The 26,812-nt window shown below is 35.4% G+C and overlaps 1 protein-coding gene across 9 annotated transcripts in view; it reads right to left on the bottom strand.

Moving 5' to 3' along the window:
• The window catches only part of RAP1GDS1 (Rap1 GTPase-GDP dissociation stimulator 1), a 156,705-nt gene that overhangs the window by 19,196 nt on the left and 110,697 nt on the right, over positions 1 to 26,812 (bottom strand). For 6 of the 9 annotated variants that reach the window (XR_004349940.1, XM_032632211.1, XM_032632207.1 and 3 more), the window contains 7 exons: positions 23,390 to 23,518; positions 15,951 to 16,076; positions 6,245 to 6,388; positions 5,323 to 5,454; positions 3,995 to 4,129; positions 2,500 to 2,625; positions 1,590 to 1,729 (listed from right to left, as the gene is read on the bottom strand). Coding sequence is in view for 8 of the 9 variants with exons in the window: in XM_032632211.1 (XP_032488102.1) it covers positions 1,590 to 1,729; positions 2,500 to 2,625; positions 3,995 to 4,129; positions 5,323 to 5,454; positions 6,245 to 6,388; positions 15,951 to 16,076; positions 23,390 to 23,518 (932 nt within the window). In the remaining variant the exon portion in view is untranslated. The remainder of the gene's footprint in view (positions 1 to 1,589; positions 1,730 to 2,499; positions 2,626 to 3,994; positions 4,130 to 5,322; positions 5,455 to 6,244; positions 6,389 to 15,950; positions 16,077 to 23,389; positions 23,519 to 26,812) is intronic. The other 3 variants (XM_032632208.1, XM_032632206.1, XM_032632210.1) reach the window with 2 other exon arrangements.

Here is a 26,812-nt window from a genome sequence, read left to right on the forward strand (position 1 = left end):
ATTACAGCATCTGAATAGCTCTGGTTCTAAGATTTGGTTATTTAAGATGATGGAATGTATCTTCCTGTGGACACATTTTTGTATCCACTAATGGTTTGGTTATACAATTCTGTTAGTTGTTAGTGAACTTAAGGTATATTATGGATTAATCAAGTCTTCGTTGGCCTAACCACCACAAGTAACAGGAATTTATCTGAGAGTTCCAAATTCAGATGCCAAAACATGGCTCTGTTTGTTGCAATCTAGTTAACAGAATTATGGTTTGCCTAAATGAAACCACTGGTAAGAATTCTCCTAGAATGGAGCAAAGAATTAGGTAAAGACTCTGAAAAGGATAGAAGAGTGATTTGGCAGTAAGCAAGTTAGGGAATGTCAGTTCTTCCCATAGTCTCTATTTTCATGAATGGCATGACTACCCCACCTGGTGCTAAGCCCCAAACTTGGAATTCTCTCTAAAACCTCCTTCTCCTTGGACCCCACTTTTGAATTCTGTCAATTCTGCCACTCATATCTTTCTCAAATCCTTCTTTTCCATCCTCACTGCTTCTATTAGGTTGAACCATACGATACTTGTTTCTTTGTGTCAAAATGGTTGAATACCAGCAACTTCAAATTGCTTAACCCAAAACCTTAATTCAGGCCTTTACCATCTCGCACGTATATTTTTGAAAAACTATGTTTTCCTTGCCCTTAGTAAGCCCTAGAGTCGTCTTTCTAATGAAAACCAAATAATGGCACCCTGGTGCTTAAAATCCTTTGGGAGCTTCCTAATTCTCTATAGGATAAATTCATACGCCTTAAGCTGGCACATAATTCATCTTGATCCCCTCTTCTCTTCCTCTCTGGTCACTGTCTTTACACACTCTGCTCCAGCAATACTGCTTTACTTGCAGTTTTCCTCTCGGACTATGTTGCTATAGATCTCTGTGCTGCTGACACACTGTGGTCTTTGCTTGGAGGCCTTTCTATGCTTTCTCTTCCCACTCTCCTCCTGAGAGATTCCCAGTTAACATCTAAAACATGACCCCTTCTGTGATGCCCAGACAGTTGGTCTCTCTGTCTTCTAAGTTATATCTGAATTGGAGTCTGTGGCTTTAATGCTGTTTTTATATCTGCCCTCCCACTGGACCGTTAATTCTTGAAAGTCATACTGTATTTTATAATATTTACACTGTAAGTACCAAAATGTTGACTGTGAAATGAACAAGTGGGCCTGACAGAGCAGTTATGATGAAGAGGTAAAAGGACTACCACAGGAGTTCATTTTGCTATGCTTTCTTGATACTTTCCATCTTGTCAACAATCAGTGGAAATGGATGGGATTTTAGGCTGCTATAGGTGAGACAGGTAGTAGGAAGGTCCAAGTTAACAGCTGCTTTTGCTGCAGGGAAAGATGCCAAGAGGTAGCATCTGATGGGGAGGAACATTCCTGTGGCCAACCAGCTGGAACAGTTACTATGGTGAAGTCAATTCTTTATACGAAGGAGATTTACACAAGTCAAGGAATACCTTTACTTTTAAGCTTTTTCTCTTGCCATCTTCTTTTAATCTGTTTCATAAATAAATGAACGGTTTCCTCCAGGACTTACTTTTGATTTACTGTGTCGTATGAGGGCAGAGAGCAGTCTGTTTGACTCCCCCATCACACCAGCGTGATCTTTGGCTTCACACCATTCCACCAAACGCTCCACTAATTTAACATTCTTTCCCAGTTGTTCAGCAGCTTCTGCTATAGGAAAGAAGGCAAACCACAAATGAATGAATCACTGATAGGCAATCAACTGAAGTAACTGGTAAAGATGTAAGAGTGTGGAGGAAAATTACAGGTCTAAAAACAGAACACAACAATTTTATTAAAGCAAGAACTGCAAATATTCCGTATCTGATGGACTATTGAGATTTTCTATTCAGTTGTGGACTTTTATACAAAAACAAAATAAACAACTTTATACTCTTTTGGCTCAGCCTGGCAGTCTGTTAGTGCTTTGGAAAACTGTACCGAAGAATTTTGAGCAGTACTCTAAGGAATCAGTATAGAGAAGGTTTAGAATTTAGAAATAAGCAAATAAATGTAACTCATCCCAAGGATTGGTTTTCATTATTGTTTCTATAAACAGAAAAATGATCTCCCGGTTTGCAAAACAAATTTAAAAAAATTTTGACTGTCACTGTATTGAAACTTGATAATTTTACAAGGTAAGAAAGGGTATAGAAAATGCCAAAACATAAAAACCCCTCAAGAACCACTAATAAATCAACCTAAAATCAGATTATATGTACTAATAAAGAGAAATGCAATATAATTTCCATTGAAAGTCAATTATAACAAGCATGGAAATTAATGAATGGGGGTTCCAAAACCAATCTCTTTTTGCCTTTTATTTGCTACTTATCTTTATGATTACATAATTCTGAAAGCTAAAAACAGGTCCTTTTTCCACTAGAGGCACATTAAGACTATTATACCAAAAATGCACCTTGAGAAAGCATTTCTCTTACCTTGTGCATCTATTAACATTCTTAATGTTCCCAGGAGTTTGAACTGAACTGGGGGCATTTCAGATTTAAGAAATTTCAAAACTGCCTCTGTGACGCCAGCTGATAACATCTTTGCTTTATTTATAACTAGAGAGAGAGAAAAAAAAAAACACTGATTAAAATGATAGCATTTTTGATGATAATCATTCAATTCAATATACATTTTTTGAGTGTCTTATTATCTTAAGGCCCCATGTTATATTTGTCTACTTAAAAACAACATTGTTACTTTTCTGTTAATTTCAAGAATGGGACTGGGAATGGGAGGGCTAGGGGATAAGTATCCTATTTGTCTACAGGAGCACAACACACAAAATCACACTTACTTGCTTTTAAAATCTAATCATAAACTAATAATTTGTAAAGGAAATCTGACAATGTTGCCTTCTTATTTATGAAAAGCACAATTCCTCAACTTTAATAAATGTTTCTTTTTACCTCTGTCCTGGACCCAACTGTTAATATAGATATTATAGACATTAATAAACAATATTAATCTGCTACATGAGCCAAATTGATTTTATATAGATTGCATTTTCATATAGTTATACTATTTTACCTAATCAGAAATTTACCTTTAGAAAGTAGAATAAAAGGATAGTTTCAACTATATCCTGTATTAGTTCCCGTGATAATGTGATTTCAAAAGACTTGTAATCCAAAAAGACACATTAAGGTTATTTAAAAAAATTGTACGTCTGCTCGTAGAGAAAAAGAATTCTTAAAAGTCATTCTTTAAGGGAGTCTGTTAATTGATACCATTATCTTACCTCAGCTGAAGATGCTTAAAAAATCTTAACTATACAATATGATGAAAATCTAGGAGTTCACAAAAAGTAATAGAATATTTGAATAATCTGAAAAAGGAAGATTATGCTTGTATAGTCTCAGAAAACTTCTTTAACATATGATCTCCATTTATTAGTAAGAAAAATGTAAGCAATCTGAAGACTATTTTTCTTTTCTTGGTCAGGGCAGGTCCACAAATCACATAAGTATCTTCCCCAAATGACAGATCTTTATCTCTTACACAGTTGGCTCCCATTCTTTTTTTTTTTTAATTAATTTTTATTGGAGTATAGTTGATTTAAAATGTTGTGTTAGTTTCCGCTTACAGAAAAGTGAATCAGTTGTACATATACATATATCTACTCTCTTTTAGATTCTTTGCCCATAGAGGTCAGTACAGAATATTGAGTAGAGTTCCCTGTGCTGTACAGTAGGCACTATTGCTTTCTGAGCTATTGACCTTGGCTTTGATGTTGTTTCAGAGCAGTTTCTATGACTGAAACCACGAATTTCATTTAAATAATAGATAAAAATATTGGACTGCACTGAGAACGAGATAAAAGCATTTGAGCTAATAAAGAGGCTACTGATACAACTGTCTCAAAGCACCCCATCTCATAGATGACTTTTAGAATAAATCTCATTGGCTCCCATTCTTAAGTCTTACCTGGAATGGCTAGGTTTCTGAGGGCACTTAGTGCCGCGTGCTGCACAGTTACGTTTCCATCTTCTACATGTCTGTCCAGTAAATCCATAAGTTTTTCTACAATTCCATTGTCTACCATATGGATACAATTTCCATCTAAATAACAACAAAAAACATTTTTTCCCTCTTTACAAATATCTATAAATATTTTGTAAAACTGATGCCTGCCCATTATCTACATTAGGGAAAATGGAGCTATAGGAAAATAAAATGAATTCCATCTCCTTCTTACAACAGATTTACAGATTTTTTTGTTTACTGACTGAGAAGTCCGATTATAAGATTCTCAAAATAGATAAAATTTTTTAAACTGGCCAAAATTTAAAAAACTGGCCAAAAAAGTCTCTAGCTGAGTTCCTGATAATACCTCAGAAGATGAGTAAGTAGAAAACACATGCTTAAAATGTCCTCCAATAGTTTCCATTTATAGTGAAGTACGCCAGCGTTCTGCGAACGTTACAGTGACAGTACTCTACATTTTGTCATCATGGCTGATATTTAAATTATTTTTTAAAGACAGAATTTCTGAAACATTTATAAAGCAGAGAGAATATTATAATGAACTACTATTTACCCCCCATTTAGCTTCAATAATTATCAATATTTTGCCAGTCTTAATTTCATCATTAAGGAGTTAATGATGGTCCCCAAAAGGAAGGAAGGAAAAATGGAATAAGTCATCTATTATAACATGCTATAACAAGAGTTAATACTCAAATAAAATCAAATTAAAAACAAAAATAACTTGTATTTCCTAGACACAGTGTAAGTTTCTAGAGGGAATAGCAGAAGTGTCAGCCTTCAGAAATATACATGGAGGTCTGGTGCCTCTGAAATTTTATTTAAGTAAATATTCTATCTTAAACCAGAGGATCACCCATGCTTAGATTTTATAGGCGTAACACTATAAATGAGGCACAATAATGAATACTCAGATTTTTAAATCCAAAATAAAATCACCAAGCAAAAAAGTATATCCTCCCAGATCAGATGTTTATTAGAATGGGACTCAAGTTTATTCATCTCTGAAGTACACAGTACTCAAAAGAAAGACTTCATAATCACTGTTCATGACCTTTAAACTATTAGAACTTAGTTGAATTGCATAAAATATGTAATTTGTTGGGAAAGTCAATATTAGTATTTCAGATTTCTGAAAAATTAAGGTAGTATTACACACAGATACTGCACACGCTTCTGAACTGTTTTCGGTTTAGTATACGTTATGGCAAAGCAAAATTTAAAAATACAGAAGGTCTGATTTAATAAGGATGAACTCATATGCTTACCATTTCTGGCAAAATTTGCAATTGCCAACGCTCCAGCAAGCTGTAGCTGGTGGTTATTTGATGGAATCCAAGACAGTACCCTTTGAAACACATTACCTTTTCCTCCTTCAAATAATTTCTGCATGGATTCATCTAGAGGTAAATGCAACAGGTAAGAGGAAAATACTTAGAAGTAACATATCCCTATTCTTAACTGAATACCCAATTGGGAAATCACATATTGATACTTCATAATCTATAATTCACAAAGGAAAAAGTAATGACTCTATTTCTGAAATAAATTTATAAATTTATTTATTTTTGGCTGCGTTGGGTCTTCGTTGCTGCGCGCAGGCTTTCTCTAGTTGTGGTGAGTGGGGACTACTCTTCGTTGCGGTGCACGGGCTTCTCATTGCGGTGCCTTCTTGTTGCAGATCATGGGCTCTAGGCGCACGGGCTTCAGTAGTTGTGGCACGTGGGCTCAGTAGTTGTGGCTCACAGGCTGCAAAGCGCAGGATCAGTAGTTGTGGCTCATGGGCTTAGTTGCTCCGCGGCATGTGGGATCTTCCTGGACCAGGGCTCGAACCCGTGTCCCCTGCATTGGCAGGTGGATTCTTAACCAGTGCACCACCAGGGAAGTCCCAGTAATGACTCTTTTTCTAATAAACTTTTAGCAGAGACTGGACAAAAGGGCTTAGAATTTTTCTAGTCTAAGTCCCAAGTAGCCATCTCGCTTTTAGTCCTTTGGTGCCACAGCTGTCTCTTCTATATGACAGCTCTTTAAATACTGGAAGATGTATTTAAGGTTTCAAAATCATCACATCAACAGGATTAAATGTGACAGGAAAATGAGAAAATGCCTAATATAGTATTTATAAAAGAGACGATAAATTTTTAAATATCTGACAGTCATGTTCTTTCGTTGGCATAAATTACAACTCACCTCCAAGAAGTAATAAAACCATTAGATCTGAAGCGGTTTTGAGCTCAGCAATATCCTCCTCTTTGTCACTATCCACTTTCTGCTGAACAATCTCTAGTAGACATTCCACCAGGCCTGCTTCAACCAGCTGTAGCTTAATAGCATCTAAAGAATAATGTGAACAAAATAACCAAAATTTGAGATGAAATAGGAATTCTGGTATAAGGAATTTAATGTAAAGAATTATAAAAAACCCAAAAAAGTGCATGATTTAGATAACACACCTCTGAAGATTTGAGATTCTAAAGGGCGTATCTGACAGTGCAGCTTAAATACACGGAAGCTTTATTTCATTTCTATTTGATATGATGTCACTTTTCACAATGTCTGGCAGCAACTAAACAAATTGATTCTCAGCACTGAAGGTAAGAGATATCATTCTACTGTTATTCTAGATATTATGCTCACATTTAAAAGGCAATACTATAAAATACTGCACACTGTTTAAAATAACACACACATAACAAAGTTAAAACACATTCACTAATGGAGCTTGAATACAAAGATACTAAAAAGAGGTACTAGTAAATTTCAAAGTATATCACAGGTATGTACATTTGGATTCATATTTGTACAGATGTTATTTTTCTAGGGCAGTTAATTAATTTGTAACTTTCTGAACCTGAAACTCATGTTTTTAAAAAGCTTTTCAGGTTTTCATTAATTTGAAGCTTTCTTGGGTGATGGGTACATGGTGGTTCATTATACTATAATCTCTCTACATCTGAATAGGTTGGTTTTTCTTAAAAATACATTTATTTATTTTTGGCTGCGTTGGGTCTTCCTTGCTGTGTGCAGGCTTTCTGTAGTTGTGGTGAGCGGGAGCCACTCTTCGTTGTGGTGCACGGGCTTCTCATTGCGGTAGCTTCTCTTGCTGCGGAGCACGGGTTCTAGGCACGTGGGCTTCAGTAGTTGTGGCACGTGGGCTCAGTAGTTGTGGGTCATGGGCTCTAGAGCGCAGGCTCACTAGTTGTGGTGCACGGGCTTAGTTGCTCCACAGCATGTGGGATCTTCACGGACCAGGGCTCAAACCCATGTCCCCTGCATTGGCAGGCGGATCCTTAACCACTGCACCACCAGGGAAGCCCCTGAATAGGTTTTAAATTTTTCACAATAAAAGTTGAAAGAAACAAATAACTTTCAAGTTTTCTAATGGATAACTAACAAACTAAGGAATTTTAGAGACAGAATTTACATACCAATTATATTTTTAAAAATTATCTTCATAGCAAACTCTGTGAGCCTATCAAATCGATATTGTTTGCACCACTAATATCTTAAATATTCTTTCATTATAGAACTTACTTCGTTGAAGATTTTATATTTGCATCCGTATCTGTCTCCCCCAATATATCTCATTCATCTTTGTGTTTTAACCTAAATTGGCCTACTTAAATATTTTGGGTATATTTGATACTGCTTAAGATAAATGCTGATCAACTGACCTCAGAAATACACTTGTTACACATAAATTTTTTAAATTTTATTTTCTAGTTGGATTTTATTTTAGTCTTCAGTTTCCCTAAGCTGTATATGCACATATCTACAGCAATGGCCGTTCAAGTTTTTTATTTGGAAGAAACTTTTTTATTTGGAAAGACTGTTTTCATACTTAAGACTTGTTCTTTCAGACAATTTTAATGTGTAAAAGTTTGGCTTTTTTTATCACTAGGATCGCTGATATTCTTTAGCATATTATTTCAGAATACACAGAATATTCAACCTGTAATATTTTTTTAAAAGGTATACTTGCACTGTGCCATGCTGAAAATAGGGAGTTTCCTTGGTTACAGAATGACAGAAGTAGAAATGTGTGGCGACTAGAATTGAAAGCCACAATGAAAAAGCCTTAAAAATACAAAAAACCTTGAATTATACAAATCCCAGTTTAAATGTTGGAATCACTCTCCTTTGCATACAAGGAAAACCCAGGATGATATGCTAAGGCTAGTCCAGAAACAAGTTTTCAAAAGTATCATTCAATCCACAGCACAGTTATAAAACACAAGTGAAAATAGTGGAGGACAAAACAAATAAGAGAGAAAAACACTGTTATTTTGAAATATTGCAAGGAAGGGTACAGGTCATTCTCTGGCATAAAACTGACTGAAGGTCACAATGAAAATTTCCTATTTGGCCAAACCACCAAATGAGAGGAAAAATAAATTTCTTCCTAAAGAATAAGATCTAAGGCATTCAGAAGATTTAAAATGTGTCAGGATTAAAGTTTACAGACCTTTCCTCTCAACAGTTTAACTGTAATCACATATATATGTGGGAGGCTTAAATTGCCTTATTAAAAAGGATTAACGAGGCATTCTGCCAAAGCAGACAGCCCAGCACACATTGACCAATACCATTCTGCCCAAGGACATCTATCTTTATCACCACCGTTTGCATATATACGTACATATATGTACATACATGTATCATATATATGTACAGGTATATCTGTATAAATGTATATTTGAAAATCTTTTCTAAGTGGTGAAAAAAGCCCACAAATGCCGCAGAGTGCATAAAATATACGTTACTCTTAATCAATTATTATTACTAAGTAAATAACTGTGTAACTATCACCTAGATCAAGAAATTCATTGCCAACAACCCTGGAAGCCCCTCTGTGCTTTAGTTTTTTCTATCACTTATCCCTCCCTTTCAAATCACCATGCTTTTTAAGGTAATCACATCCATACTTTTATAGTTTCACCAAATAATCATTCCTAAAAACTATAGTTAATTTTAGCTTTTTTGTAACTTCATATAAATGGAATCGTAAAATATGTATTTTTCAGTGTTGGCTTTTTCCTTTTAATATGTTTATAAGATTCATCTACACTATTGGTTATAGCTGTCTTCATTCTTTCAAAACTGTGTATTTTTCCATAATATGGATATACCATAATTTATTTATTCTACCGTTAATGGATATGAGTTATTTCCATTTATTATTATAAATAATGCTGTTATGAACATTCTTGTAATGGCTCCTGGTGCACATGTACCCATTTCTGGGTATACACCTAACAGCGGAATTGTTGGCTCACAGGGAAGGCATATCTCCAACTCAGTAGATACTGTTCTCCAAATTGTACCAATTTACACTCCCATCAGCACTTAATGAATTTCCACTGTTCCACACCTTCATCGACACTTGGTATTATCACTTTCCGGTGAGTATACAGTGGTATTTTATTGTGGTTTTATTTTGGAGTTCCTGATTTTTAATGAGTTGAGCATATTTTCATGTGTTTATTAGCCACTTGGATTTTATCTTTTGCCTTCTTAAATCATTTGCACATTTTCCCACTGGGTTTTCTACATTTTTCTTAATGATTTGAGAGAGTTTTTCTATATACATGTGTTGTAAATAAATTCTCATCTACTGTCATGCTTTTCACTCTTTTTTTTTTTTTTTTTTTTTTTCTTTTGCTGTACGTGGGCCTCTCACTGTTGTGGCCTCCCCCCCTGCGGAGCACAGGCTCCGGACGCGCAGGCCCAGCAGCCACGGCTCACGGGACCAGCCGCTCCGCGGCATGTGGGATCCTCCCAGATCAGGGCACGAACCCGTGTCCCCTGCATCGTCAGGCGGACTCTCAACCACTGCGCCACCAGGGAAGCCCCGTGCTTTTCACTCTTAATGGTGTCCTTTGAGGAATAAAAGTTTTTCCTTTTAAAATAACAAAATTTATAAATTTTTCCTTTATAGTTACAGCTTTTTGTGACTTAAGAAAACTTTCTGTACTCCAAGGCTGTGATGATATTTTCCTATCTCATATTTTAAGATAAACTTTCTTGTTTCAACTTTTACATTCAGGTCAATAATCTATCTGAAATGAAATTTAAAAAATAGTATTGGGACTTCCCTGGTGGTGCAGTGGTAAAGAATCCACATGCCAATGCAGGGGACACAGGTTCAATCCCTGGTCCGGGAGGATCCCACATGCTGCTGAGCAACTAAGCCCATGCACCACAACTACTGAGCCTGCGCTCTAGAGCCCATGAGCCACAACTGAGCCTGCGCACCTAGAGTCCATGCTCCACAACAAGAGAAGCCACCACAATGAGAAGCCCGCACACCACGATGAAGAGTAGCCCCCACTCGTTACAACTAGAGAAAACCCATGCGCAGCAATGAAGACCCAACGCAGCCAAAAATAAATTAAAATTTTTAAAAATTTAAAGAATAAAAATAGTATTAAGTGGGATTGTATGAGTGTCTCCAACGGTTGTTTTTTCCATTCCCAGCACTGTTTATTAAAAAGATTGTCCTTTCAATATAGTTTTGCTATTTTTCTTAGTAAAATAAACATCTACTAATGCATTCATTTGTTTCTGGGCTATCCTGTTCCACTGGTCTTCTTGTCCATCTTTGAACCAATACCACATTGTCTTTTAAATACTACAGTTTTATCAGAATGAAGTTTTATTATTGTTATGCAATAAAATCAGTTCTGCTACCTTAGTCTCTTTCACAGTATCTTGGCTACTCTTGGTCTTTGGGATTTTGATGAGAACTGCCATAAGTCTTCACATCAATATGGTGAGATATAAGACCATTACAAAATCGAGGTTTCCAATCTATGGAAGTGATATAGCTTTGCACTTATTTAGATTTTAATTTCTCTTGATGACTTTCTACAGTTTCCTTACACATCTTTTATTTATTTATTTTTTTCAAATTTCATTTGATGGTATTTCCAAGATGACATTAAAAAGTAACAATTCTAACCATTTATTGCTTAAACAGGAAAAGTTTTTTTAAAAAGAATAACACCAAAATGGGCTTCCCTGGTGGCACAGTGGTTGAGAGTCTGCCTACCAATGCAGGGGACACAGGTTCGTGCCCCGGTCCGGGAAGATCTCACATGCCATGGAGCGGATAGGCCCGTGAGCCATGGCCGCTAGGTCTGCGCGTCCGGAGCCTGTGCTCCGCAACGGGAGAGGCCACATCAGTGAGAGACCCGCGTACCGCAAAAAAAAAAAAAAAGAATAACACCAAAACTGTATCTGTTAAAAGACTGTCATTGTCTCATACAGTCCCACCCTCTTCTTGAAATTGCAACACAACCTCTAGATTTCACAAAAAGAGAAATCCAAAATGTGGTATCTTCATAAAGAAATGGCACACAGATCTATGTGTTTTACCCAATGGCTTCAATAATTTCTTTGTCTGGGTCAGTATTGGTTTCTGCAGAATTGGAATGCTGTCTGGGATAATGACTATGGGTCATCTCTCCATTTGTAAGTTCAATCAAATGAAACACTTGCTTTTCGAACAACTAGCAAAGAAGAAATGAACAATGAAATCCAGTGTTTGCTGGATATGAGGGTTGTTGACAACTAAGAATAAATAGAATAAATAATTAAAGTGAAGTAGGCTTATATAACAGAATGTTATGCATAACTCTTAAAACATATTGTTGAGCAACAAAAGTTAAGAATACAAGGAAACTTATAGAAAAATGTCACTTGTGTAAATTATAAACAGATACATTCATGAAACTATATCAATACAATTTCACATAAGCATACACAAACACATCTATTACATGCATTAAAGTCGAATCCTCTGGTAAATGGTGTGCCTGAGGAAGACAGTGGTGGGGAAGGGCTAAGGAAGAAGGCTACAAGGAGAGAGACCTTGTTTAGATTACACATCTTTTATTAGTCCATTCTTAAGTATTCCTTTTTTTTTTTTCCGCCACGCTGCACTGCTTGCAGGATCTTAGTTCCGTGACTAAGGGTCAAACCCAGGTCCCTGGCAGTGGAAGCAAGGAGTTCTAACCACTGGACCGCCAGGGAATTCCCTTAAATATTTCACTTTTTATACTATAGTAAACAGTGTATTTTTAAAAATATGTTTTCTGTTTTTGCTGGTATGTAAAAATACAATGCTTTGGTTTTTGGATGTTTTTCTTTGTCTTGCCTGGCAACCCAACCAAATTCTAATTTTAAAAATTAATCTATATTCTTTTTTTTTTTTTTGCGGTACGTGGGCCTCTCACTGCTGTGGCCTCTCCCGCTGCGCAGCACAGGCTCCGGACACGCAGGCCCAGCAACCATGGCTCATGGGCCCAGCCGCTCCGCGGCACGTGGGATCTTCCCGGAACCGGGCACGAACCCGTGTCCCCTGCATCGGCAGGCGGACTCTCAACCACTGCGCCACCAGGGAAGCCCGCCTTTATTAAGTTTTAATGTGATGAATTATATTGATTGCATTTGGAATACTAAACTACTTTATATTTCTAGAATAAATCCAATTTGGTATGATGATTAGTTTTTAAATATATTATTGGATTTTGTTTGCTAAAGTTTATGGGAATTTTGGATCTATGCTCATGGTGAGACTGGCCTTTAATTTTTATTCTTGTATTGTCTTTGTTGGTATTTTATTAGCTTCACAAAATATATTGGTGAGTATATCTGCTTTTCCTATTCTGGAAAAAAATTAAGATGAGATTACTCAGCTTTTCTATTCTATATCACCCATACTTGAAAATGTATTGGCATCAAATTTTCATAACATTCTCCGAATAGCTGTAAGATCTGTAGTGAGATCTGTTTTCTTGATTTTGGTTATTTGTGCTTTCTCTCTCTTTTTTTCCTGATTAATCCTACTAGGGATTTACCAGTTTTATGATGTCTTTTCAGACTCAACATAGGCAAGTATATGCTTATATTGCATTACATATATTCTATTTTATTAATTTCAGTTCCTGTATTTCCTTCCTTCTATTGTAATTTCTTTGGGTTTCATTTATGTTTTCCCTCTCTCAATTCCTGAGATTAATACTGAGCTCACTGATGTTAGCTTTTTCCTTTTCTATTATATTCATTTAAAGTGAAAAAAAAAAAATCCCTCTAAGTATGGCTTTACCTGCAACACACAAGATTTGAGATAGTGTTCTCATTTTCATTATTAGAAAAATGTTCTAATTTCCTTCATGATTCTTCTTTGACCTCCAAGGTATCTGAAGTGTATTTCTTAATATCTAAACAAATGGGGATTTCCTAGTTATTTTTATTATTAGTTACTATTGTAATTCACTTAGATCAGAGAACATACTCTAAGATTGCAATCCTTTGATATTTTTTCCATCAGTATACATATTTTAAATGTTTCATATGTACTTGAAAAGAAAGGGCTCTGAAGCGGGGTGCAGTGTTCCAAAATGTCCATTAAATCAATTTTCTTAATCATGTTGCCCACATTTTCTATATTCCTATTTTTTAATGTTTGTTCTATAATGATTTTTGTGGATATTTAGGGCGCCTCATAGTTCTGAATATTTTTGCTTCATATCTTTTGACATAATGTACATTTTTATAGCTTCCAAGAATTGGACCTTTTATCATGATAAAGTCACTTTATCTCTACCAAGTCTTTTAATATTAAAGTCTCTTTTATCTGATATTAATATGACTACCTCAGCCTTTTTTAGGTTTGAATGGTATATTTTTTCCAATCTTTTTAATCTCAACCTTTTAAATCTCCTCATACTTAAGAAGCGTTGCTTGTTTAAAAAAAGCTGGTTTTTTAAAAATCAGTTAACGATTAGTCTTTTAACTAAAGCATTCAGGTCACATACATTTAATGTAATTAATGAAATACTGTGTCATAAATCTAGCATATTTTTTCTGCCCTATTTTTACCCCCTGTTCCACGTTCCCTTTTCTCTCTGCTCTTCTGTTAATTAGTATTTATGGGGTATTAAAACAAAAAAATCTTTCCATAAATCCTTCCATTAGTTTGGTAGTTACACACTGGTTTTAAAAATTATTGTAGTTCACCTTAAAATTTGAAATCATTTATTCACCAGAATCTAATAGTACTTTCCTCCCTGTAGTACAAGGGTCTGGGACTCTTTAACTACTTTTACCTCCCTCCCGATTTATACACTCATTCTGTGGTGTACTTTAGATTATACACATATACATTTTAAACTGCACAGTGAATTATTTTTATTATTTTATACATTCAATGTTCATGAGTCTACACACATATTTACTGGGTTATTTTGCTTCCTTCTCCTCCCTTGTACCTATAACCTTCCTTCTGGAGTCAGTTTCCTTTTGTTTTTGGAATCCTTTTTTCTAACAAACATCCTTTATAATTTCCTTTAGTAAGGGTATATTGGTGGTGAACTTTTGCAGTTTCTAACCTGAAAATATCTTCATTTTGCTTTCAGTTTTGATGGGTATTTTCATTGGGTTTAGAATTTTAGATTGAATTTATTTCGGCACACAGAAGATGTTTGTCATCTGGCTTTCATTGATACTGTCGAGAAGTTAGCTGTCAAACTTTTGCCTCTTTTAAGGTAATCTATATTTTTCTTGGCTACTTTTAAAACTTTTGTCTTTTTTTTTTTTTTGCAATTTCAATATGATGTATTGAAATGTGTATTTCTTTTTATCATGTTTTAAATTCACTGGGCTTCTTGAATCTTTGATATCTTTCATAATTTCTGGTAAGGGTTCTGACAAAATTTCTTCAAACTTCTGCCCTCCCATCTGCCCTCCTTCTGGGACTCCAAAAAATGTATATGAGACCCTCTCACTTTATACTCTGTACCTCTTATTCTCTCTCATGTATATTGGGTCTTTTATTTCTCTATATTTCATTCTGGATTTTCTTCCATTCTATCTTCCAGTTCACTGGTTCTCTAATTCAACTATATTTAATCTGCTGTTAAACTCATCTATTAGGTTCTTAATTTTTTTTTTTTGCGGTACACGGGCCTCTCACTGTTGTGGCCTCTCCCATTGCGGAGCACAGGCTCCAGACGCGCAGGCTCAGCAGCCATGGCTCACAGGCCTAGCCGCTCCGCGGCATGTGGGATCTTCCTGGACCGGGGCACGAACCCATGTCCCCAGGTGGACTCTCAACCACTGCAGCACCAGAGAAGCCCTATTAGGTTCTTAATTTTGGTTGTATTTTTCAATTCAGGAATTTCCAATTGCTTCTTTTTCAAATCTGCTATTCATTCCACTTTTTATAGTTTCTAGTTTCCTTCTAAAAAATTTAAGCTTGTTTTTAACTCTCTGAACATAATAAGCATACCTGTTTTGAGTCAATGTCTAATAACTCCAGTATCTGGAGATTTGCTGCTGTTGCCTGTTCTTTGTGCTGATTCTTGCTTACAATGTCTTGTCTCCTCATGTGTCTGGTCCTCTTTGATTGTGTGCTAGACACTGTATTTGAAAAATTATTTATATGGGATGGTTTGCTTACTCTGGTTCCCTCTTATTCCTAGAGTGTATCCCTTAAGATTTTTTGCTCAAAGACAGGAATAGTTTACCAGTGTTCACACTGTTGGTAGGCCTGGTACTCCAACTTTTATGACCTTTTTGCCCTGCAAGGGTACATAAGTGGAGTTCAGCCTATTGGCTGCCTTTTCCAGACTGGCATAAGAATGTGTAAGCTACGGAACCATCTTTGCCAAGATTATAAAATCAAAGAAATTTGGAAAGTAGCTTTGGCCAATGTAGATATAGTTATGCAGTAGATAATGTAGCTGAAGTTAGAGATACCCAAAATAAAACTTATCACGTCATTAATAAAAAAAATGAATTTTGAGTTAAATAGCTGGCAATTAAATAATATTAGAAAAAACTGGAAAAAGCCTACATGATCAAAAATCAAGAGATGCATTTATTTTCTCACCGTTTTCTGCCAATGGAGCAAGAACCTCAAACACCATTTCCCTCTTATCATGGTCTATTTGTTTCTTGAAGAGTTTTACCAGCTCTTCAGCAATGTTTGTACTGGCAAACTGTTCTTTACTTGACTCTGCAAAAAACAAGAGGGAAATTTAGAGTAAGCAAACAAAATTAAGCCCAGAAATTGTTTTCTATTACCTTCAATATTTGGTCATTTTTACCATTACTGATAAGTACAAACACTCTTCAAATACAGGAACAATCAAAACCATTTTTTTAAATGCCCCTGCAGAGGAAAAACATCTAAGTCTTTAAAGAAAATGTTCTGGCCCAATTTTATTCAAGGCTATAAAATAAATGTTCACTAGCATAACATATAGGTAATCATAGCAACAGTAAAATTACTGTTATAAATTCATAGTTTCAAGGCTTTTAGTCAAAGAAGAAAAATCACTCATAACAGACTGCATTTTACATGGCTGAATTAAAGGTGACTTGTCTTTACACCAATACAGTGGTATAGTTTTGCATTCTTCTTGACATGCCTTTCTAATTTATTTTTAAAATTTATTTTATTTTTGGCTGCCTTGGGTCTTCCTTGCTGCGTGCGGCTTTCTCTAGTTGCGGTGAGCAGGGGCTACTCTTCGTTACGGTGCACGGGCTTCTCATTGCAGTGTCTTCTCTTGTTGCAGAGCAGGGGCTCTAGGCGTGCAGGCTTCAGTAGCTGTGGCACGTGGGCTCAACAGTTGTGGCTTGTGGGCTTCAGAGCGCAGGCTCAGTAGTTGTGGCGCACGGGCTTAGTTGCTCTGCAGCATGTGGGATCTTCCCGGACCAGGGCTTGAACCCGTGTCCCCTGCATTGGCAGTTGGATTCTTAACCACTGCGCCACCAGGCAAGCCCCTAACAAGTTTTTCTATCAAAGGCCAATTCCTCATTCCCTCTTGCCTCTTCACCGTCTCCAGCCTCTCACTCTAGAGCCTCATCCTCACCGTTTAAATGTGCTTTAATATTTCTCACAGAAAAATAGCAATATTAAAAACAAACACCTTCCCTTTACACCACTTTTATTCACTACCATCCAATCTGTTCCCTTTCACAAACAAGTTTCTTGACAGCATTGTCTACATACACTGTCTTTACTTTCTCAACTCACATGCATTCCTAAACCCAGCTCAGACTAGTTTGGCCCACCTCTCCATTCTGCGGTCTCCCTTGCTGGCTCCTCCTCCTGCACCAGACCTCTATACATTCTGTTGTGGTTCCTTGGGACTTGATCCTTTGCCTTCTCACCTTTTTGAGCCTTACTCTCACCCTAGGCAATCTAACTTCTTCCATAGCATAAAACAGCACCTATATGTTGATGCTTATATAATCATATCTCTAGCCCTCTTCTGGACTCCAGGCTATTTATTTAACTGGCCATTTGACGTCTCCATTTGAATCTCTCTCTAGCATCCAAACTCCATGTCTAAAGTGGACTTCTGATACTCCCTTGAAATCTGTTCTTCCTCCAGACTTCCATAATTTAGTGAAGGAACATGCCACCTAGCCATCTGCCATGCAGGCAGAAACCTGGGGGTCACTGCTCACTGTTCTCACTCAACTGTAGAGCCAAAGAATAACCAAGGTCTATCAGTCTACCTCCAAAATACAACCAGAATCCATTCCATTTCTCTCCAAGTCTCTTCTCAGTTTCTTTTGCTGCATCAGATATCCTATCAATTTATCTAGAAGTTTCTTTCAGAGAATTCTGACAAAATCCAACCTAGATTGGTTGCTCTCCATGTTTGTGGGGCACAGCTGACATCCTGGAATTTCTTTTTCATTACCTTGATGGATGCTTTCTTCTCCCTCCTGTATCAGATACTCTATTATCTATGTCCTTTCACCTTCACATTTTAGTTTTGGTGGAGGCATCCTCCAGCAGCTTCCTGAGAAAGCTTCTACGTACTGTGTATAGGAGATAAATATTTTGAAATTTTGACTGTCTGAAAATGCTCTTTCCCACCTAGAGTCTATGCCTGTCATTTAAATTAGTTCCTCACCCTGTTCAATTACTTTCTCATACTAGCAATTATAATTTAAAATTATATGCTTATTTATTTGTAAATTCATTAAAAAAATAAATTTCCATCTCACCCACTAAACTATAAGCTCTTTGAGGGCACGGACAGTGTATAGTATTTTAACTATCATAAATACAGTGTACAGTATAGTGCCCAGTAGAGAGCAGGTGTTCAAAAGAAATTTATTGATTGCATGAATGTGTGACTGAAAGAACAAGTAAATGAATGTAAGAGCGATATTCTGCTCTCTAGTCTCTGGTAAATCTCTGCCAATGTCAAATAAAAAATATTACAAATTCAACTTTAAAAGAAAATGGAGAAACATAAAATTTTATATGGCTTAATACAGTTTTGATTCACTCTACTGTTACACTGCTTTTGGCACAGGTACCACATCTATGCCAAAATGATGAGAATCCACTCCAAGACTTGTAAGGATTCCTTAGTGCCACAAAAAAAGGAGTATGGGTGAAGTGTCTTTTCTGATAAGCTACCTAAACCCTCAGAAATCATAGTTTACAAACATCAGCCCACCTTACCCTAAAAGGAGGTTAGTTTGATTTAAATAGGAATGATTTAACTCCTTAACGCTGGTGGTTACTCCTCTGTTTCAGACAATTCTTCAAATAAAATGAAACATAAAATCACAGGTGAAATAGACAGACATCATTTCTCTAGTTATGTGCTATTATTCTTTTCAAAAAGTAATAGTTCTAGCACTCTTTTTTCCAGTCCATATTTTATTCTTCTACTTATTAAACTGAAACCAAATCACTGCTGCTAAGTAATTCAGGTCATTCGCCAGCACAAAGAAACAAGGCACTGTGATTAACATAGGAATTAACGAAAAAAACCTGTACTTATCCTGTACAGGTGGATACAGAGAAAAGATAGTGTGAATTATGACTTGGACATTATATTTGGATTAAATGCCATGGATCCTTAACAGACCTTTAGCAAGAAGGCTTATTTCCTAAGGGTTTTTTTTTTTTAATCAAAATTATATATGAGTTTAAAGAGTTAGTCCTAATACTTACACTACCGGCAGAATCGAGTCCCCCTTGCCCATTTCTTCTTCAAAAATAAGCACATAAAGCTCTTTTAGCTAATGCACTGGTATTTACCTCCAAATCTTTAAATAACGTATTTATATTAAGTTTTGATTGACTTCCCACTATGAAAGATGAAGCACTAGCTTTCTTTTCTTCTTGTCTCCACAATACCCTCCATCTTCTCACTGTAATTATACTGTAATTTTGGTTATTTCAATAATTAGTGTTTCAATGATACACTATTTCATTTGCCCTGGAATTACTTTTATTTCCCAGGAAAATTTTTTTTTCTCATTTACTTAGTTTTCAATGTACTTACATTAGTTCAACTCCACACTCTGTCAGTTGTCTAGTTTTCTCTTAATAAGCTCGTTCACTTTAGGTGCTCAATCAATTTCATCTCGTAAAGAATTTCCCCAATCTGGACTGGTTGCTCTTTGAAAATAGGCCATTTGGGGCTCTCATGTCACCATAATACTAGGAACTCCTATTTTCCTGTTGTATCTCTTGTTTCCTGATTCCTATGTAGTCTTATTATTTATATCCCTTGTTTTGGTGGGACACATCTTCCAGTGGCTTCCAGGAAAGATGTAGGACACCAATTTTGAGACATTCATGTTTGACAATGTCCTTATTGTAACCTCAGACTTGACTGATGGTTTGCATATAGAATTCTATATTGGAAATAATTTTTACTCAAATTTTTGAAGACAATATTCCATTTTCCTCTGGTTATCAGTGTTGTTTTGATACATCTGACGTCTACTGATTCACCATCTTTTTTATGTAACTTTTTCCCCTCTCTCTGGAAGTCTGTAAAAGATTCTCTTTGTCCCCATTATTCTAAAACTTCACATTGATGTGCCATAGTCTGGGGGCCTAATTTTCATCTGCTAGGCTAGGCATTTGACAGATTCTTCCAATCTGGAGAAATATATACTTTAGTTTTGTGGTACTTGAGTTATTTGGCCATTTCCTCCTATTTACCTCTTTCTAGAACTCTTCGTTTGATCCTCTATCTATATTTTCGCTTCTACTTTCCATATCCTTGTTTTTTGCTTTATATCTATAAATATTTCTCCATACATTTTATTGTCTTTCATTTTAGCTATTGTTTTTAATGTTCTAGCTTTTTCATTTGTTCCTTTTCTTTAAAAATAGCATCCTGTTAGTTTCATGATTACAGCATTTTTCTCATTTATCTGAGCATGTTTGAGTATCCCCCACCCCCAAGCTGCATAGTTTCTATTTCCTCCGAGTTACCTCTTTTTGTTTATTTATCTTCCATTTACAGGCTGTTGTCACCTCTCTGCTTGTCTGTCACTGATTAACTGGGATCTAAAAACTGATTAGGATCTATGAGTAGGAGTGGCCTTATTTTATTTATTTAATTTATATATTACACAGCAGGTTCTTATTAGTTACCTATTTTTATTTATTTATTTTTTTTTTGGCAGTACGCGGGCCTCTCACTGTTGTGGCCTCACCCACTGCGGAGTACAGGCTCTGGACGTGCAGGCTCAACGGCCATGGCTCACGGGCCCAGCTGCTCCACGGCATGTGGGATCTTCCCAGACCGGGGCATGAACCCGTGTCCCCTGCATTGGCAGGTGGACTCTCAACCACTGCGCCACCAGGGAAGCCCTAGTTACCTATTTTATACATATTAGTGTATATGTCAATGCCAATCTATGAGTGGCCTTGTTGACTGAAGATTCCCTGTAGGTCAGATGGCTCTTTTGTAGAGAAACTCCAACATAAGCATCTTTAAGTCCATGTTCTAAAGGACAAATGGGACCATTAAGCATACCTACCTTCACTTAACTGTGTTCAGAATGGTACTCTGGTACCTCTTACTTCATTTAGTCTGATGTCCCCAGTGTACAAACCCTCTATTTTTAGTCTCTCCAGAGAGTAAACACAGTCTTCTGCTTAGATAGGAAGGGCTAGTTACCACAGTGTAGGAAGGGAAAGAAGGTTTAGAAATCTTGATGCCACCAAATCCTAAACTTTTTGAAGATTCCAAACAGCAGACTGGTTAGTTCTTGGTTTTCCAATTCAGGATTTAGATTTCAAAGTTTTGCTAAGTGAGTTACTGCTTGCTTTTCTTTCCAGGCTCTAAAAAGTTTCTGTGTTAACCTCTTTACTTGGTCCCCCCACCAACCCCGCTTTCTTTTCCTTGATGGTTTTGCATTTAAAAAAGAATCTATTGCAGTTTTAGTTGGTTTCCAGAAGAGAGTGAAAGTAAGTGCAGATTCTCATTCTAACATCTCTAACCCCCCAAATACTAATATTTTAAGCAGACAATTTTATTTATAAAAGATTGTGGAGCCAAATAAAAAGGGGAAAGAATCCCATTCTGCTTAATCTATAATGTTAAATAAATGTGCAAACTTTAAAATTGGATTAATGCTATAATTGTGAATATAGAAAAATTATGTGTGCACATAAACTAGGACTGAAAGAATAAAAAGATAGAGCTGCACATTCCTTTTCGGCCCCCAATTATGAAATAGTTTGCAATTGTTTAATTATTTTATATTTTGTCTTTATATCTTTAGTGAGCAAAACCACACAAATTTCTGCTATTTAACATTTTTATTAAGAAATTTTGACAAAAAGTAACTCTAGCATTTAATGATATGCCATACTCAGAAGTGTGTGATATAAATGTGATATGATCTTGATCTTTACCTGTGTCCATAAAATAATACTAGGTGATTCGCTAACTCACGGGCAATAAAGCCCACACTGAAAAGAGAAAACATGTATCCTGGGCATACGTGTTTTATTTCAGTGTTGATGTATATCTTAGCTATTACATGGGCATAACAGACTCATGATATATACTCTAGAAGTCTTAGTAAATGAAGAAGTATTTCTCTTTTATACTTTCTTTCTCCATATGGGGTAAGGGCAGTAACAGCTGGGACCAGAGTATGGAATTGGGCCAAACTAAATTGGGTGCATATCCATCTTTTAATACAGACCCAGGTCTCCCTGTATGCAGAATCGAGGTGGTCTCTACAATTTCCCAAACAAATCCCGACACCTTAACACAGATAACTCATATTAACTGGTGTCTGTCTCTGTTACGAAGGTTATGACATTATCAGGGATTATAACATACTTTGTTTTAATTCTACAAAGTATACTGAACACAAACTCCTACATTCCATTTTAATAATGGAAACTAACTTGTAAAACAGTAAATGAACGTTCTTTCATTCTTGGCCTTACCTGAATGATGGAAATAATGAGACAGTATGAAAAAGAAAAAAGCAGAAGAGAAGACAAGAAACATTCACAAATGCCAGGAGATGACCCACTGAATAAAAATGACTTCTAAAAATTAACTCTGATAAATAATCCCTATTCCCTTAACTTGAAGTCAAAGCAAAAGTAAAGTACTGAAATCAAGATTTTAATGTGAGTGTGCAAGGAGATGAGCTTTCAGTTAGAAAAACCAAGGTTAGAGTCCTGGTGCTTCTGTTTATTTATTTATAAAATGGGGATATTAATAGAATTGATTTACTCATTTGATGAAACATCATTTGCTTTCACTGTCCCCATGATGAACAATTTATTATGAACATGGTTGTGGGGTAGATTTAGACCAGGAGTTGTAACTTTCTATCAAGAATTATGGGGAGGGAGGAGAGAAAAGAAGAAAGGGTAATATACATGATATAGAGAAAAATAAAACAGGGAAAAGAGATGGCGGCGCTGGGGTCATCAGTCCTCCCTCTGTTAGGGCTGGGCTGTGTTGCCAGCACTGGTTTGTTTCTGCCCACCTTCTGATTTTCAAGGATTTCTCATATTTTTTTCAAATTCTGTTACAAACATATTCTGATGAAAAAGTTCTCTATTATTTTTTTGGATTTTGTAAAAAGAGAGGGAAGAACCTTAGTCTGCTAGATTCCTTTTCACCTGATAAGCAAATAGTTCATACAAAACATAATAAATTATGAGGTCCTTATTTTTGCCCTGGAAATACAATACTTGATTTTAAGACCATCACGTTAAGAATACTAAAGTCAAGTGGAGATCATTTTAAATATTCAATCTCATTAAATAGTATAAAAGTATATACTTTAAACCTTAATACATAAAGCAATTAGGAAAGCAAACTGGCTCCAATTATAAACAATACAATCCTAAGGTGTAATTGGATCTACACTCTTTAACATTGAAACAATGTATCTACAATGCTTCAAAAAAAAAAAAACTAATATAAACAGATTCCCAGGTTAACCTCTAAAGGAAAATTTATTATAAGTACATTAATAAGTTAATTACATTTTTGACTCATGGCTAGGACTTACCAAGTTCTGCTAAATTGCCAAATGCAACAAGACACATTTCTGTAAGAGCTGCATTTTGGCAGTGGATGCCCAGTAATTTAACTAAGGTAGGAATAACACCCATGTTGATAAGCTGAGCTTGAAGGGAATCTGTAAAAAAAAAAAAAAAAAACACAAAAAAATGTTTATGTATTAAATGGACATTAGTAAGAAGAAAACACCTCTTATTCTCTCTATTGCAAACTCAACACTACTTCAATTAGAGTAAAGCAAGATTAAGTCCACCCATATAACTGCCTTGAAAATGTTTAAGACATTAGTTCAGAAGAGTTGAATTTTAAAACTTTTCAATGATTAAAAGACACTTAGAAATGAAAATAATTCAAATAAGATGTCAAATCACTAATTTTTTTAAAAAACATGATCTTATATCTATACAGAGGAGGTTTTAAAATGTATAAATAATTAAACACTACCACTGGTTTTTAAGTTAAAAGGTTAGACAAAGTAACATTTGCATTACAGGAAGTCAGAGTATATGAAAAGCGTAAGAAAAAAAGCAATTTTAATAAAGATTAAGACAAAAAAAATCTTAGAATCCCTTAAAAATAGTTGCTCCATAATAAAGAATGAAAAGTATGTAACACACACAGGTTATTGTTTATTTGCAGCCTTTGATGACTGTTAGGAAGGAAAGTAGTTTTAACAAGGAAAAAAAATCTGGTTACTTAAAATATTTTTCTTTTCAAAGTTTTATTTAATAACAGTGACAATCATCTTAGAGGTAAAGAGAATGAGGTCAATATGGCTTTGTCATCATTGCTTGCCTTCATTTTCTAAGAAACTAATTGGTTTTAAAGTACTTAATATGCCTTGGATTTCCACAATGGCTCTTCATGAACAATGATAATCGAATACCTATAGCAGTAGAGTTGAAGGTAAATAAATCAAAATGAAAACCAGAAGTACTGCCTCTTAGAATAAGCTAAGAAGAAAGACAAACACTCACATGCCTATGCAAAACACTATTACTGTTAATAACTGGTTCATCTAAAGATAAAGGAATGCCTTCAAAATTTTTTTCTTTTCCTTTTAAAAATTATATGCCATTTTCAAGTTAATACTTTTCTCTAAATTCTTTTAAGTTACCTACTTGGAATTTAAAGATTAAAAATTTGTTTCTTACAGAACACATTTTCCTCTTAGCATGCATCCCTTGACGGAGTTTGCGTACTAATCTCTTTGTCACTCTTCTTAGTTCTTAACCGTCAGCAAAGAACATAAAGGCAAGGTTGAGCTGTCTCACATGCCAACTGATTACTTGCCCGGAGGTCTCTGTACTTAATTTTTACTGCTTTTAGAGTGAAGTATGAAGAGACAGCCAACAGAGGCTTATCAGCCCTGAAAACTGACAGTAATTATGGATATCTGGTTCGGCTGTGGGGACCATCTATACTAGAAAGGGGCCTATTACCAAAACAAGAATCGGAAACAAGGCCTGAGACAAAGTTAAGTTTACATTTAGAGTTCAAATAGTCTAAAACAATTTCAAAATTTGCAATGGAATTATGAAGTCTATTCTAAAAGGAGATAGATACAAAAGAACATATTCAACTAAATGATTTGCTTTTATGCTTTTGATGCTAAATATTTTTTTCTAACTCTACAATTTAGTAATTAATGAATGACTCACAATACTTATATTATCTTACAGGCAAATTACTTGTTATACCTATAATATTATATCTATTATAGTATTATACCTATGTGTTATAGTGGCAGAATATTGTATTGTGGTTATAGTATTTTTAAAGATCATGTACCAAGAAGCTTTCCATATTAGAAATTATTTTGGTTACTTACCAGTAGATAGAGTTCCTTACTATTGGACCACCTCTGCAGATTCTTGTTCTTTAGCAGTATTTTTAACTTTATTTATTTATTCATTTTGACTACCTCTTCAAATACTGCAGAGCTACTGAATCATTAATTTTCAGGTACGTAAGCGTGAGCACTAGCGCATGCATTGAGTGAGTCAAACTCCACTATGTGTTTGCATATATGTAAGCATCACACACCCCCTCAGTACTATTGGTCCAAACTATAAAAATCCAACAGTCCAGGGACATTAGAGGAATAACAAAATTTGTGAAGGAGATAACTCAACAGGAGAATGCCACTTAGATATTCTTCATGTTCTCTTAGCATCTCTAATGCTCTCTAATTTTACAATATTATGAATTTTGGTTCCAGGGATAAGAGGGACAAAAGGTTAAGAAATATTACAGTTTCATACAATCTGTGGCATACAAATTGAAGCAGTAATATTTGAAATTGTGGTAGATCAGCAGAAAAAGTAGCATAGCCCAATGGCATATGGTGTGAATTGCCATAATTTATGAAAATCACACTGCTTCATGAAAATGTGTTTTCAAGCTACCCAGGAGCCAAACTGATTGTATACTCACATACAACACACATACCACACACAAGTAAAGAGAAAAATATATAGTCATCCAATGGACAGACCTCATTTTGGACCACTTAGGTGCTTTCTTTTATATCCATTTCTATGATGGTAACTAAAACAAAAATTATACTCAAGTAACTCTAAAATCTGTTCATACCAATTACAGGCAAGTCATTCTCCTTTGATAATGGAGGCCCAGAAGAGCGAAAAAACTTAAACAGGTTGGTACAAATTTTCATTTCGAGGTAAGCAAGCATCCTAGAACATGGTTCTCAAAGTGGAGTCCCCAAAACCCTTTCAGAAGATCACCAGGTCAAAACTACTTTCATAAAAATACCAAGATTTGATTTGCCTTTTTCACTGTATTGACATTTGCACTGATGGTACAAAAACATTAGTGGGCAAAACTGCTGGGGCATTAGAATGAACACAGTCAGTGGCACCAAATTGTATTAGTAGTCATTGTATTCTTTACCATCATACATTCACAGTAAAAGAAATGCTGTTCTCAGCAATTGTTAGAAAAAATTTTTAAGTTATTTTTCATAAAAACATGCTATTTACCTTAACCTATAATGGTAGGTTAAGATAGTAAAATGCAATACTAAATAATTTAAAAAACTGTCACTTTTATTTCCAATATAGTAAATACTGATAGATATAACCCATATATATAAACAAAAATTCTTTGAGATCTTCAGTAATTTTTAAGTGTCTAAAAGAGTTCTGAGATCAAAAGTTTAAGAACCACTGCCAACAGATTACCTGATTTTTATAGGAATTGGAAAAATAATATGGAAAAAGAGATTCTGAAATTCAATGATATGCTTGGCAGATGTGACAACAGAAAAAATGTAAAATTAAAAGCACAGTAGGAATCCTAGATTGTGATGCTCAGATATTTTGAGCAAAATAACATTAATTAAGCACCTGAACATCTCATTTTGCTTATGTGAGCAGAAATTCTACTTAAG

The sequence above is a fragment of the Phocoena sinus genome, chromosome 5, assembly GCF_008692025.1.
Source record: "Phocoena sinus isolate mPhoSin1 chromosome 5, mPhoSin1.pri, whole genome shotgun sequence".
NCBI lineage: Eukaryota > Metazoa > Chordata > Mammalia > Artiodactyla > Phocoenidae > Phocoena > Phocoena sinus.